The sequence below is a fragment of the Carassius carassius genome, chromosome 46 (assembly GCF_963082965.1).
Source record: "Carassius carassius chromosome 46, fCarCar2.1, whole genome shotgun sequence".
NCBI classification, from domain to species: Eukaryota; Metazoa; Chordata; class Actinopteri; order Cypriniformes; family Cyprinidae; genus Carassius; species Carassius carassius.
This window is the reverse complement of record NC_081800.1, coordinates 19,823,024-19,837,366: the sequence shown is the minus strand read 5'-3', so window position 1 is coordinate 19,837,366 and position 14,343 is coordinate 19,823,024. Positions and strand designations below refer to the sequence as shown.

Genomic DNA, 14,343 nt, shown 5'->3' with positions numbered 1-14,343 from the left:
GTATGTAGTGTATATTTAAATATGGCCTGCTATCTATTTACTGGTGCGCCAGGGGTGGAACTGGATAAGGTAAATGGTGACTTAAGCCTGCATGAGGAATGCCTGAACTCTAGGAAGCACTGCACTAGAGGCTCTGGGATTCCAGCACAATGCTGGTCCAGTACAGAGTGCTTTTTTGAAGAATATCCTGAATATTGTATTTAGAAGTTAAGAGAGACAATTAATGCAGGGTTATCATATTTTTGTAGGCCAAATGCCAGAAATGAGTTAGCATTTTAGCACTCGTGTTGCCATCACCCTGAAGTCAGCGGGTATTTAGTTAAATGCCTGAAAGAAGGTCTGTGGTTAAAATGCATCAAAAGTACCCTCCATTATTTTTAACAGCCTTCACTTCCAAAAAGGCTAAACAAGTGGCTAAAAGGGAACATAGTGTTGTGAGGGACATTAAAAATCATCTCATCTAACAGCTAAATTCAATTTACTACTACTTGTGTTTATTATCATGCTCTTGCAAACTATTCTAACTAAAACTTTAAGGGAAAATGCTTTTAAATTAAGATCGAAATAGTTGTCAGAAGCTTAATGGTGATGACATTTGAAGTCATGCAACCGTGATGTAATTCATTTATAGCTTACATCCAGCCTCTTACTTCTGGTGATTATATATAGACTTTTAGAATTCATAAAAGTATTATTCATGTGTGAAGATTATCCTGATGAACAAAATGTGTAAGAATCTTAAACATTTGTTGGTCACAGAGCCTATTTTGTGCAATAAACCAAAAGCCAGTGGAAAAATCCTGTTGGGTTTGTGTTGATGAAACAAAGGGTGATGTTAACTTCTAGATTGACCTACAAAAATATGCATCATCGCAGCACTCTATATTGAGAAGCATGTCCAGTTATTCTGGTTATGTCTGAATTTTCGGTTGAACTGTCCCTTTAACAGCAACACATGTTTTCATTATAAAATTGAAACTAGTGATCAAGTTAATTTACATTTGATAGCTTCAGCTTGGAAGTACATAGCAGCTGTCTGGCTTCGGCTAAGCCTTTTGGGACTTGTGGTCGTGGTCGATATCCCCTCAAGGTCAAATACAAGATCCAGCCAAAGTCAAGGGATCTTATTTGCATATCATTATATAATCAGCATGCTAAGCTATGTGGTTCAATCAAGACAACAAACAAACAATAAACATCAGGGGGATGATACGCACTTGATTTGATTCAAGAGCCAGGCTGCGTTCAAGGCTCTCCGGGCATGCTGCAATGTGGAGAGACACATGATGCAGTTACTGATGTACAAACAGGGAGAGCTAACTCTGTCTTGAAAGTGAACAGCTGTACGTAAATCACTTTGATTGAAAAACAGGTGCCTGACTCTGAACCCAGCAATCTGGTATGTACTGTATACGTGCTATATGGTAAAATGACCAGTGCATGATGTTCCATAGTGCATAACAAAATTGTATGTGCACATCCAAAAACACTTCATAGCTGGTGCATGATCAAAAGAAGGCCATCAAAAAAATTTTATAATAATAATGAAAGGACAGCACAATGCCCTCAAACTCTATTTTAATAATAAACACACAACATTTCCACCCTTTCAGTCTTCATAGGGTAGTACATAATGTCCCATAATATGTCTCTCAGACACCAGTAAAAATCAAGACTGCGTAATTAAAATAATAATAATAGTAATAATCATATTGTAATTTGTATTATGATTTAAAAATAGTTGTTTTCCATTTTGATATATTAAAAATGTAATTAATTCTCGTAAATTGAGTTTTTAGCAGTCATTACTCCAGTCTTCAGAGTCTGATGATTCTTCAGAAATCATTCTAATATGCTGATTTGCTTCTCAATAAATATTTCAAATTATTGTAGTGGGATGTATTGTGGCTCGTAATTAAGTCCAAATGTGCTTGGGGTAGTGTGAGTCCAATCACGAACAGGAGGGGACGATATAAAAATGGCATGAAAACAACTCCTTGCGTGTGCTTACCAGTTGAGTGTCGCGTCATTGCCGTGGGACCGCCCCTTGTTCCGGTAGCTCTTCCGCCCCGAGTTTCGGGATAGTTTGCGGCTGTTGGCGGCTCCAGAGCACATCTCATGTCTCTCTTGCAGTCCCGTGTCTCACGATGCTTTGAGTTTACGGCGTGAGCTTTTCGTGCCCCTCTTGCATTCCCGTGTCCTGTGTAGGCGTGGTGTGGATGGGCGACGGGTTTATGAGTTAAAGGAGGAATTAATGTTGGGTGACGTCTGGGGAGCAACGCGATCTGACGCTGCTGCTTGTTGATATTAAGAGTTCCGCGATCCCAAAACTGTTCTCCACACACGTGTATACAGTTTATGTGTTGGGTGGGCGTGTGACGCTCGCTCGTCCTCTAGTGTGTGTCATTGTGATCGCTGGGTATCTTCAACCTGACACTTTTACGGGTTTTTGTTTATTGTACCATTATTTGTTTTCAGTATTTCTTTTTTATTTATATTTATTTTTTTCACTGTTTGTGCTGATGGGTTTGATTGGTTTACTTTGGGTGTTTGATACTATCGTATTTGGTAATTTCGTTTCATTTGTGTTTGTTTCTAAACTGTTGGTAGAAGGCCAGCGAGGGTAATAGCGTTGGCCCTGAGCCTTCATATCTTCATTATAGTATTTTTTTGGTTTACTAACTTAAATGTTATTGTGTATGGCTGGTGTGAGTGTGATTGTGGTATATTGAGACCTGTAGTAACGTGTTGCTCTCGTTACAGGAGCCGAGGCTTGAAGGCAGGCCACTAGTGGGCCCTTATGCGGTGGAGGGCGTGTCACCGAGTGCTGCGTGGTGATTTCTTGATGTTATTGCGGTGTGTGTGCTGATATTCGTACACGGGTTGAGAGTGATATAGAAGCTTTGTGCTTATTAAGGTCGTGTGTCTGCCATTAAGCCTCGGTGTCCTTTTATCTTGTGGTCTCTCCTTTTCTTATTGTGAATGTTGATAACCCAAATTTTGATACCTGTTTTAAAAAATCATTGTGCTTAAATAAATATTCCTGATTATTGGCATCCACGTCTCTAGCCTTTCCTGAAAGTTTCGTTCCTGTGTGCCTGGTGTAAAATCTTAGATACAGAGTGTTAATGTTTTCCCTGGTAATCAGGGTGGCGTAGTCATGTTTAAGCTAGAGGTAGTGCCACGGTAATCGCTCCTCGTGTAGGCGAGGGAGCCCCGCTACATTTCTATCAGTGTTAAAACAGTTGTGCTGCTTCATATTTTTGTGGTAACAATAATACATTTATTTTTCAAGTTCAAAAGGACAGCATTTATTTGAAATATTTTTTTACAACAGTAAAAACTGTCTTTATGTCTTTACTGTCACTTGTGATCATTATAATCCTTGCCGTTTAAAATAATGATTTCTTTAAATAAACATTATTGACCCCAACCGTTTGAATGGTTCTGTATGTTTCTATATATATAAAGTATGAAGAGATTCGTGCAGAAGAGTTTGACTGGCTTCCACAAAGGCCAAACCTGAACCCCACTGGACACTTTTGGGATGAATTGGAGCACAGATAGCAAGCCAGGCCCAGACCCAGCATCAGCACCTGACTTCACTGATGTTCTTGTCTCGATGCGTGCAAATCCCCACAGCTAAGTTCCAACATCTAATGGAACCTCTTGCCAGATCAGGGGAAAGTGGGTAGGTAGGACCAATCCCGTGGTTTTGAAATTAAATGTTAGACAAGTACACCGTGATTGTGGGTGTTGGTGTCCACTTGCATTGCCACTTTTTCAGTGGCCTAGAAATAGCTGTTTAATTTTACATGAAACAGGTCCAAGTGACTGCCAGTTTGAGATCACATGACCAGTAGTTCATTGTCTGAGTTTGTATAATTGTAATTTTTTTTGTGTGTGTTATTTCTTAATGTGTAAAATGAGTGTACTCCTTTAAAACTCAAGACTAAACTACCCTTATTTCAAGTCTTGCTGGGTTCTGAAATGTTATTTTCTAACTCATTTGAAATAATAATAATAAAATAATAATCTTTATTTCTCGTAACACCCGTTCCGATTTGATCGCTTCCTGCGTGTCAGCACAATGTTTTTTTTCTCTTGTGACCACTTCCTCGTCGTCTTTTTCCTATCCCGCCCCTCGTGACAAGCTCAAGCTAGCCATTATGACAATAACTCAGCAGCTGTAAGATGTCTGTCCCCGATGCTCGTTTACCTTATCATCAGTTCCTAAAAGGTTTAACCCAAAGGTAATTAAGCTCGTGATCCGGCTTATGGCACGGTGTAAATAGACGCCGTAATGGAAAACTGACGCGTCATTTAGCAAAAGGCTCTTCTGCTGTATTCGGCTGGGCTTCCCCATATGACAGCGCACGGGGGAGGGATTCCTTCTACGTCAGTCAACGCACTTCATGGCGTCATTGACGGAGCTTCCTCTTTTTGGTGTCTGTGACTGAGACGAGACACATCCTTTCTTTTCTCCGACCGCGCGGTCTAAAGAGGAAGAGCGAGTCTAGAGAGATCGATAGCGCGGCTCCCGCTCCTGTCCGCGCATCACTGGTGGAAGAATGAAGGAGATTCCGCGGCTGCCTTGAGAAATAACAGGCTCGTGAGCAGAGTCTTTGAACAGGAAAAACATGCCAACTCGGAAAGAAGAGGTAAAGCCAATTCTGTGTATACAGACTGCGAGATGGAAATGGGCAAAAACACAGAGAATGTCAGGAAACACCAATAAAAGACTTCAGCACGATGAAGCGTGATTTTATTCACAATGTTGTCTTTTTTTCTTTTTTTTATATGATGTACTTATTGCATTGCAAAAAAAAAACATGACTGTTGCATTGACTGTTGCTGATTGTTGCATTGTCTTTTTTGATTTAAAATAAAAATAATATAATTCAAATGGCTTCATTTTTTAGGCTATTTATTTATTTGGGACTGAAATGTGACTTGGTCAAGAGATTCAATCTTAAAGAAGAATAAAATAGACATTAGAATAGCTCCATAAATCATGCATACGTAACTGAGAATAGACTAATTCCAAAGATGTTTTTTTTTTCTTTGTCTACATGTGAAAAACTTAAATTGGAATGCAAACAGATAATAGTTGCACTTTCAGACTGTATTGACCCAATATAATCATATAGGTCAAGCACAGGCAAAATATTTTCAATCTGTATTCTATCTCCAAAGTGTTAACGCCAGTTAACTTAGCATGCAGTTCTGCTATCATGTTGGCCTAATCTGAATAATTTTGATGTCCTTATTTTTAAACTGGATACTGTGTCAGCAGTATCATGTTATTTGGCCACTAGCACTTGAATCACCCTATCCCGCAAGACTGGGTCACTCATTCACTGCATATAACTGAAAGGTTATACTCGGCCATGTGGCAGAGGAAAATTTATTATGACATGGAAACTCTCTCTCTCAGGTGTGAAAGTACTATGTGAGAAACAACTGATATGGACTGCCTCTATCATCACCTTGTAGCCCACTCAGCAAGCATACTGTATCTGGATCAGGACATGCTCTTTAAAATAGAAGCACAAGCATCTCACCTTGGTTGATGGTTGGCTGTTGATTTATTGTAACTAAAAGGTAGCCAACTAGAGTAGAATTGTTCAGTAGTATGAACATTTACACCTACAACATGCAGAGACAGGATGTTTTTACATTTGTCAAGAGTTACTAGTGCTCAAAATATCAGATGATGGATGTCATTAAGGCTTTTTCCTTAAAATATCTTTCGTCAACTGAATTATTTCTGCAAGTTAAAGTGATACAGCAGTATGACATGCATAAGGTCAGACTATTATAGATGAACATGTCTGTAGATAAGGCAGAAAGGGCCATAAACACCAGACACTCCATTGTATTCTAATAGGCCTGTGGATATATTATATATGTACATGCATATTTCATTACATGCTTTTTATTCGTGATCAAGAGAGTGCAATTGTAATATATGCTTATTACACAAAAAAGTACTTTTTTTTTTTTAAATACTGTCCTGAGAAGTATGCTAACTGGAAGTTCAAGAGTAGTAGCCTAGGGCAAAGTCCAGGACACACTAAAATAATATGTGTGACTTGAAGTTGGTTTGTTTTCATTCGGGAAACGTTTAAGCATGCGAATGACCGCATGGCTCAACAGACGTGGCATTTACTGGCACTGTCAATCCCTCGCACACCCTATATTGTAGTAGCTTACTCAGCGCTAACTTCCGTTTTCATTTTTTCTTCGAACACTTTCATGTTTTGACACGTTCAGGGTGTGCTGGTGTAGCCCTACCCTCCCCTCGTGGGCTCGTTGTGGTTTTCTTTAAGAGGAAACTGTCTGATTCGACAGCAAAAACAACTGAGAATTTAAGGGAAAATGTAAAAAATCATTTTTTCACAAGTGTAAAATATATTTCTAAAAATATATATTATTTTAACATATAGGGTAACTACATAAAATGGTATTGCTAAAAATATTTTTTATTTGTTTGAATCCTTTTAATGAATCATGTTTAAAACGTAAAAAGCTGTGTGTTTCATTTTGCACTTTCTGATGCTAATCTTTAATCATCTGCTAGTTATTTGTGTCTTCTCCTCACTATTTTTAACTAAATTCAACCAGTTGCAGTACGCTGCTATAATTAGAACAACAAACGTGCGGATTGTTTGCGTCAATGGAATCCCGTGTGTGCGTCATGTCTTTTGACTGCGAGCGCTCTGATTGGTCGGCAGCCGGAAAGATTTGCCAAGGATCTCCGCCCCTGCATGGCCATATTTGCCAGTGGAACGCCTCGAGAGGATGCACCTTTGACGTAACGGCACAATAAAGTAGGCTAGTCGCTATATATCAGCTCGCTCACAGAAATGTGAGAAAACTGTCTTGTCGTGGCCGGGGACGTTTATACATGTTTATCCATCACTTGGAATACGGACACTTATAAGTCCCTCACCACAACACATTTTCAGGTACGTAAATATTTTTGCTTTTAAAATTCGGAAGTCAGTTAATACTCCTTTCTTTCTGTTTGTATGCTTCTTTTAAACCATATAAGAAAAGCAAATGAGTTTGCTGTAATCCAACGTATCTGTGCGTGTTCATAAACTGAAACATTTCTGCTGTTGAGGTCTAATTTTACGTGTTTTGTATTCTTTAGACTACTATATAGCGCGCGAGTTATTCAGAATCAAATAGCCTAGTTCGAATCCAGATTGAGTTGAAAGCGCAGAATGAGTCGGCTTTTGGAATTTAAAATGTAAAAAGATGTGAATATAAGAGGATAAGAAATGTGAACCCGTAAGAATTAAAAGACTGCTAGGGTGGGTGTGTGTGTTAGTGGTGCGCTTCTGCACGCGCGCGGTCTCGCTGCAACAGGTGCTCGCGCAACAACTTATCTGCGTACACTCTTTTTAAACCTCACTGTACTCAGGCTATTTGTATGATACATAAATATATTAAACGGTTCGTATAGGTAAACTACAAACCATTATTAAAAACGAGAAAGGAGCAATGCAATTTTTAAACAAGATTTTAGAAATCTTATTATCTTATCCATATGAAAAAGGTTTATTTTCTACACATTTTGATTTACTCTAAAATGCATTTACGTACAAAGTAGTAAAATAATTGACCATTAATACACAACTTTTTTAGTGTACACACACAAAAGATGTGCCTTTTGTATAAAATAATAACAGTAATGACCTTGACACTCTGAAGGGGGTCCTGTCTGTTTATTTGTTTACTTTTATTATTATTATTTTGTAAACAAAATGACCTGGCTTCCTCCATGCTGGTTATGACACTCTGACAGATTTTCCACAATATGGATAATATTCTAAAACAAAATTTCTTCACTGATTCTTTTTAAATAATTATAAAATATAATGCTAAACAATATATATATATAATTTTTTTTAAATATAACTACTTTTTGTTCAATTGTCAGACAGCTGCACCACCTAGACATTTTTGACTTTAAGAAAATATCTATTGCTAATGCACTGACTGGTATAGTGAATGCATTGTTTGTCAACATAATTGAGGCAATGAAATGTTCAGGGGTCAAATGATCATCATGTTCTCAATTTGCTTTGGGTGCAAGGTCATAAATGTCTGTCAACTGCTGAGCCAGAACTGTCTTTTGCATTATCCAAGTGCATTAAATTAATTTCTGCCGAATTACTTTTTTAAAACAAGTTAATAGGGGCATGTTTTCCAAATATTGAATCCATGTGGAAGGATGTTAGAAATGTAGTATGATTTTATTAGATTTTTTCTTCATTTATGTTATCACTTACCTTATGGAACACTATGTCTGTGTTCGCTGGGGAAATTTTAGTCTATCTAAAAAAGTTCCATATACATACACCGCCCACTCACACTCACAATCATACACACCCTCTCAGTGAGGCAACCCACGTGTCATGTTCGTCTAACGTTCTTAATGTGGTAACACAATAAGCATGGCTGCCCTTTCCAGCCAGACGGCTCTCTAAGTTTTCTCAGAAATCTAAAAGGAACTTATGAGATCTATACAGACTCTTTGGTCGGCGAGTAAATTAACCCTCTCAGGCTCAAATTAAGTTTTAGTAACTTAGTAACTTTAGTAACCTTTAGTAAAGTTTTTAGTACTCCAGATACATATTTTATGTATCTGGAGTAATAAGGTTTTTAGGTTTTAACTGTTGCAAATCAGCAACGCCTGCCTTGAGAGGGTTAATCTAGGTTTAGGTTAGGATGCGTTATTCAGCTCTTAAAACGTTTAATGTTTAGCTGCAATATCTACTGTATTGAAAAGTAGATGTTGTGATTCTGTTCTACAGAAATGACCTGTGTTCAAAGTCAACATGGAGTCCAGACCTATGAGAGCTCCCTCTTCAGCTCAGAGTTTATGAATCCTGACTTCACCTCCAGGTTGGCCATGGATGTGAGTGACCAGCGGGACCAGCTCTCCACACCCTCCCTACCCAGCATCACCTCTCTGGTCGGAGGCTACATTGGGGAGTTTGATACCTACTCATGCCAGATCGCCACGGGAGCTGCTTCTACCTGTACGGGCGGCACCTCTGGGCAGGACTTGTTCGACCTCCAGCTGTACGGCTGTTACCCAGGCACATTCGCTTTGAGTTACCTAGACGAGACGCTGTCCTCTTCAGGTGGGTCAAACTGCTTTGGAAGTCCAGCTTCTGCACCATCGCCCTCTACACCAGGATTCCAGCCCATGTCTGCCTGGGACAGCACCTTTAGTCCCTGCTCCCCTGATGAGGGCTGCTGGGGTTCAGAGAAGCCTCTGAACCAGGCTTCATCTTTCTTCACGTTTGGACATGACGAGCTTTCTCCTTTGGGACAGTTGCATCCACAAATCCCAGATCAGGATCCCTTTTCTCAGTCCCAGCAACATGGTTCTCCACTTCCCTTCAGTCCACTCAGCCTGGACCAGGGCAGTCGGGATGGCTCAGGACTAATGGATGGACACCTGTCTCCTAAAACAAGGAGCCCCACAGGAAACGAAGGACGTTGTGCAGTGTGTGGAGACAACGCTTCCTGTCAGCATTACGGGGTGCGCACCTGTGAAGGATGCAAAGGCTTTTTCAAGGTGAGAGAGTTAGCAGTTAAAGTAATAATTTAGCAGCAAGAAATGTCCTGTCAACTCACCTCGGCATTTTAGATTTGTGCATTAGGCTCATTTGACTGACTAGGTTTCCTTTTTGAATCTTGTAGCGCACAGTACAGAAAAACGCCAAGTATGTTTGCCTCGCCAACAAAGACTGCCCAGTGGACAAAAGGCGGAGAAACAGGTGCCAGTTCTGCCGCTTCCAAAAGTGCCTAGCTGTGGGAATGGTTAAAGAAGGTGAGAATTCAAAATATTATATATATATATATATATATATATATATATATTTAAAATGACATAATATCAATTAGTTCAAATAATATAAAAAAATTTAATACCCACATACCCTCAAAGCAATTTTAATAAGTGCACATATTAAAACATTGTCCCTCTGTATAGTTGTGAGAACAGACAGCCTGAAAGGCAGAAGAGGTCGTCTGCCGTCCAAACCAAAAGTTGTTCAGGATACACTGTCCGTCTCTTCACCTGTAAACATCATCACCTCTCTCGTCACTGCCCATATCGACTCAAACCCTGCCAGTGGAAATCTAGACTATTCAAAGGTGAGGACAAAACATACTTCAAAACAACCTGACAGCAAAATTTTAAGCTACACATGTATATTATAGTACGGTTTTAATAGTATTGTCATTGTTCTCTGCACTTTGTTAATTAATATCATATTTTTGGTCATTGTTTAGTATCAGGAATCAGTATCCGGATTGTCTGAGAAGGAGGATGCCAATGACATACAGCAGTTTTATGACCTGCTAACAGGGTCAATGGATGTAATCAGGAAGTGGGCTGGAAGCATCCCTGGATTCAGTGCCTTCTGTAAGGAGGACCAAGAGCTTCTTCTTGAGTCAGCATTTGTTGAGCTCTTCATACTTCGGCTAGCATACAGGTACATGCCAGTTCATGAGACACTCAGTTATTATTATAAAAGTACTGTGAGGTGGCTAAGCATTTATATATCTCTTTACCTTTAGGTCAAACCCTGAGACAGACAAACTAATTTTCTGCAATGGTGTGGTTCTGCACCGGACACAGTGCGTACGAAGCTTTGGTGACTGGATTGACTCCATTATGGAGTTTTCTCAGAGTTTACACCGCTTGAACTTGGATGTATCGTCTTTCTCTTGTCTTGCCACCCTGGTCATAATCACAGGTAAATGACTTTTATTTATTCTTCTAATTTCTAGACTACATAAATTTGATGTTTTATCCCAAACAAATCTTTAACCCTCACTTGTGACCAACAGATCGACATGGCTTGAAAGAACCCAAACGGATCGAAGACCTCCAAAACCGCCTGATCACATGTCTCAGAGATCACGTCTCCACAATTCCCCCCGAGGCCACCCGGCCCAACTACCTGTCCCGACTCCTGAGCAAACTTCCGGAGCTGAGGACACTGTGCACCCAGGGCCTCCAGCGAATCTTCTATCTTAAACTGGAAGACTTGGTCCCACCTCCACCCATTGTGGATAAAATCTTCATGGACACTTTGCCATTCTGAAGAGGTTTTATAAATGGACAACTGGAGTGACTTAAACACATGAAAGAGATGGATATGAGAGGTTTGGGGAACTCTTGAGAGTTTGACTGGTCACAGGACTTTATCGCTTATACTGTCCTCTGCTTTCTTGGAATGGAATCACAGAACGATTACATTCTACTAATGCCTACGTTTGGAGACCTTTATCAAGTCTTCAACAATGAACTCACTAAGAGACCCATAACGACAATTATGCAATTATTAACATTTCGGTAACTCTAAACAGATATGGAGTTTCACATCTTAGAATATTTTAGCTGAACTGGTGGCTTCATTCAGTAGCGTTTCAAGTCAATGGTGCAAAACAAGAAGCTCAACTGCTATACATGTGACTTCTGGATGAAAGAAGTCCTATCAGTATTACAGTTATGCTCAAACGGCATATTCCACATGGACAGAATCCAGTAAAACATCTTCCAACTTCAAGTTGGAAAGGCCATGGACCAAAACAGAGAGTACAAACAGCATTTATTTTGACATATAAAATATCATACAAAGCCTGAAATACACTCAAGTGCCACAGAATTGTCTCCCTTAAAATGCTCAAAAACATTTTTTCGAGATTCACTGATAAGTTTGAGTACAGGACTGATGTGAGTGCATTGGAGGACTGTGGTACACTTGTCTAATGTTTCAGATCCAGTGACAATACAGTCTAGAACAGGGGTCTCCAAACTCACTCCTGGAGAGCTGTGTCCTAAAGAGTTTAGTCAGGCATAACTTTCCTCAACACACCTGTATGCCTAGTTGGACTGTGATTAGCTGATTCATGTGTGTATAATTAAGGTTGGAGCTAAATTCTGCAGGACACCGGCCCTCCGTGACCAAGTTTGGAGACCCCTGGTCTGGAATCTTCTAGCATATAAGTGTATTTTAAGAGTCAGTAGTTTATATAAAAGACTGAAAAGTCACAGGAGATCCAGTGCAGCTACTGTACATGTACCACGTAGAGGCTCTTACATGCAAATACTTTGAGTATTATTACAGACCTGACTTATTTTAGGGAACCAGTCAAAGCTTAGAGTAATTATATTTTTTATGTATGTATTTTACAGATGTATAGTATGACTAGAGCTTCTACATACTGTAACGTTTCTCATAATGAAACAATCAAGATCGGGCATTCTGAATTTTGTTTTTTACATAGGCCTACAGTGAGAGATATTGCTTATCTTTCATGATTTTGCGCAGCTCTCTATATAAAATAAATTTTGAACAGGAATCATATTTGGTGCTATGAAACATTTCTTTACATCATATTAGCATTTGAAAAAAAATAGTTTATCGATATAATGTATAAAGCAAAATTTGCATGGTTTTTCTTCTATAAAACATGGTTGTAGGGTTTCTGTCATCATACATGTATGTTCATCATTACACTGTTCCAAACTTATGTTTTTCTTTTTTGTTTGAAACATAAAACAAGTGTTTACTACTTTTAGCTTTTTATTCTATGTGCCTCATTTATAAAATGTTGCATAAAAAAATCAATTGGATCTTAGATTATTTTTTAAATGTGCATATGTGGGATTCAGAGAAATGAACGTACACACAAAAACATGCCTACTCTTCTTCCAGATGTGAAATCTATATATTGCAAATAATCTTGAAATTGTGCACAGCTGAGGGGTTTCAGATCTCTGCCCTGCAAATGGTAATCACATTAACCTGTAAAAGAGCACCAATCAGCGTCCAAATCCTTCACTTGAATACGGCAATCGGTAAGAAATCAGATTTTCAAATACCTGCAGTATTCGACTCTGCCACAAGGGAAAGTGTGTCCCCCTGCTGAGAACAATTTCTGCGATAAACTGATTAATTCATGTCCTGTGACAGTATTCAGACAGTGTGCCAGTTTGTGTCTAGATTCTCACAACATTAATTAAAACATCATCAACAACAAATCATCTCAAAACTAAAATGAATGCCATATTAGTTTCGTCATTATATTGCTTTATGAGGCTTACAATAGCAGTAAAATAAATATGGCTTATATATACGATGAGGAATTTCAAAATACCTCAGACTCTTAAGTAAACCAGTATGCCAAAATCTACACTATTCATTTGGTGCAAAACCCTTTTCATGTACTACAGACATAAAAAATACATCAAATTTAGGAACTTGTTGAGGAAATGTGTACTATACATTTTCTAAAAGGAAATCATTTTCACCTGCACTCAAAAAAAGAAGAAGAAAATTAAATTAAAGAATAAAAAGAAATAAAATAATTAAGCCTGCATTAAAGATTTCAGTATTTAAATTGCATATAAAATGTCCATTCATTTGAATTACGCAGTTTTCGTAAGACATGGTACGAATAATTTATGGAAGGATATCTTGAGAGTGCGGTTTTTCCTCTTTTACTTTTGGATAACTTCTTTATTACTTGCACCCATTAAACGACTTGGGAGTTGAGCGCGCCTTCTCCACTACAATTACACAGTTTTAACATACCGGTAATAGAATAACATATTAAACATAGTGTGATGCATTTTGTCAGTCATGCATATCATCATAATTATTTTGATCTATTTGATTTTATATTTAAATTGTGAAAATCATATTAATTTCAAACATGATTAGAATAAGTTGATTCAATTATTCAGTTTGTTAAATGTATTAAACAAATTTGTTGATGCTAAATAAACCTATTATTACGTATTTAAAACATATGAACTATAAATAATTAACAGATAATTACAAAGACTAAACAGTGAGCTCTTTTGACAGGGGCCTGTGAGCAACCTTAGAACAGCCTAGAAACATAGTAAAAAATTACTATTAATAACCATATCAACTGAGGACAATCAACTGCTAGCCACTGTGTCTAAAGTGCTCTGTCCATCCCAAAGTAGCCTGAATTGAAGGGTGTGTAAATCATCTAATCAGATTTCATTCAGCTAATTTCATCCCAATACTGTAGGACTATCTTTGTGGTACAGAAGCAGCACTGTCTGACTGCGTCCCATCTAATGTATGGGGTTCACGAGTCACAGGCACCCCTGCAGACATATCCTGCTACTATCATAATAACTCACGCCAGAATACCTTGGAACACAGAGAGCTTTTTGAGTGTCCCTAAGTGGTATTTCTGAATAAGTTTGTGTGGTAGCTTCAAAACACTGAGCCTGTCTGATGGCTGACTGTCACGTTACACAGCATA

At 38.6% G+C, this 14,343-nt stretch overlaps 1 protein-coding gene across 1 annotated transcript; it reads left to right on the top strand.

Moving 5' to 3' along the window:
- The first annotated feature begins 6,814 nt into the window (after window positions 1-6,814).
- Window positions 6,815-12,402, top strand: nr4a1 (nuclear receptor subfamily 4, group A, member 1). Its single transcript, XM_059540400.1, has 7 exons — window positions 6,815-6,971; window positions 8,829-9,601; window positions 9,727-9,856; window positions 10,019-10,182; window positions 10,321-10,523; window positions 10,609-10,787; window positions 10,882-12,402. The coding sequence occupies exons 2-7, from the start codon at window positions 8,831-8,833 to the stop codon at window positions 11,136-11,138; spliced, it is 1,704 nt and encodes a 567-aa protein (XP_059396383.1). The 5' UTR covers window positions 6,815-6,971; window positions 8,829-8,830; the 3' UTR covers window positions 11,139-12,402.
- The last annotated feature ends 1,941 nt before the right edge of the window (window positions 12,403-14,343 follow it).

Coding starts and splice junctions, on each gene's coding strand:
- nr4a1 (XM_059540400.1), top strand. CDS start 8,831: ATGACCTGTGTTCAAAGTCAACATGGAGTCCAGACCTATGAGAGCTCC. Junction 9,602..9,726: donor GATGCAAAGGCTTTTTCAAG/GTGAGAGAGTTA, acceptor TGAATCTTGTAG/CGCACAGTACAGAAAAACGC. Junction 10,183..10,320: donor GAAATCTAGACTATTCAAAG/GTGAGGACAAAA, acceptor GTCATTGTTTAG/TATCAGGAATCAGTATCCGG.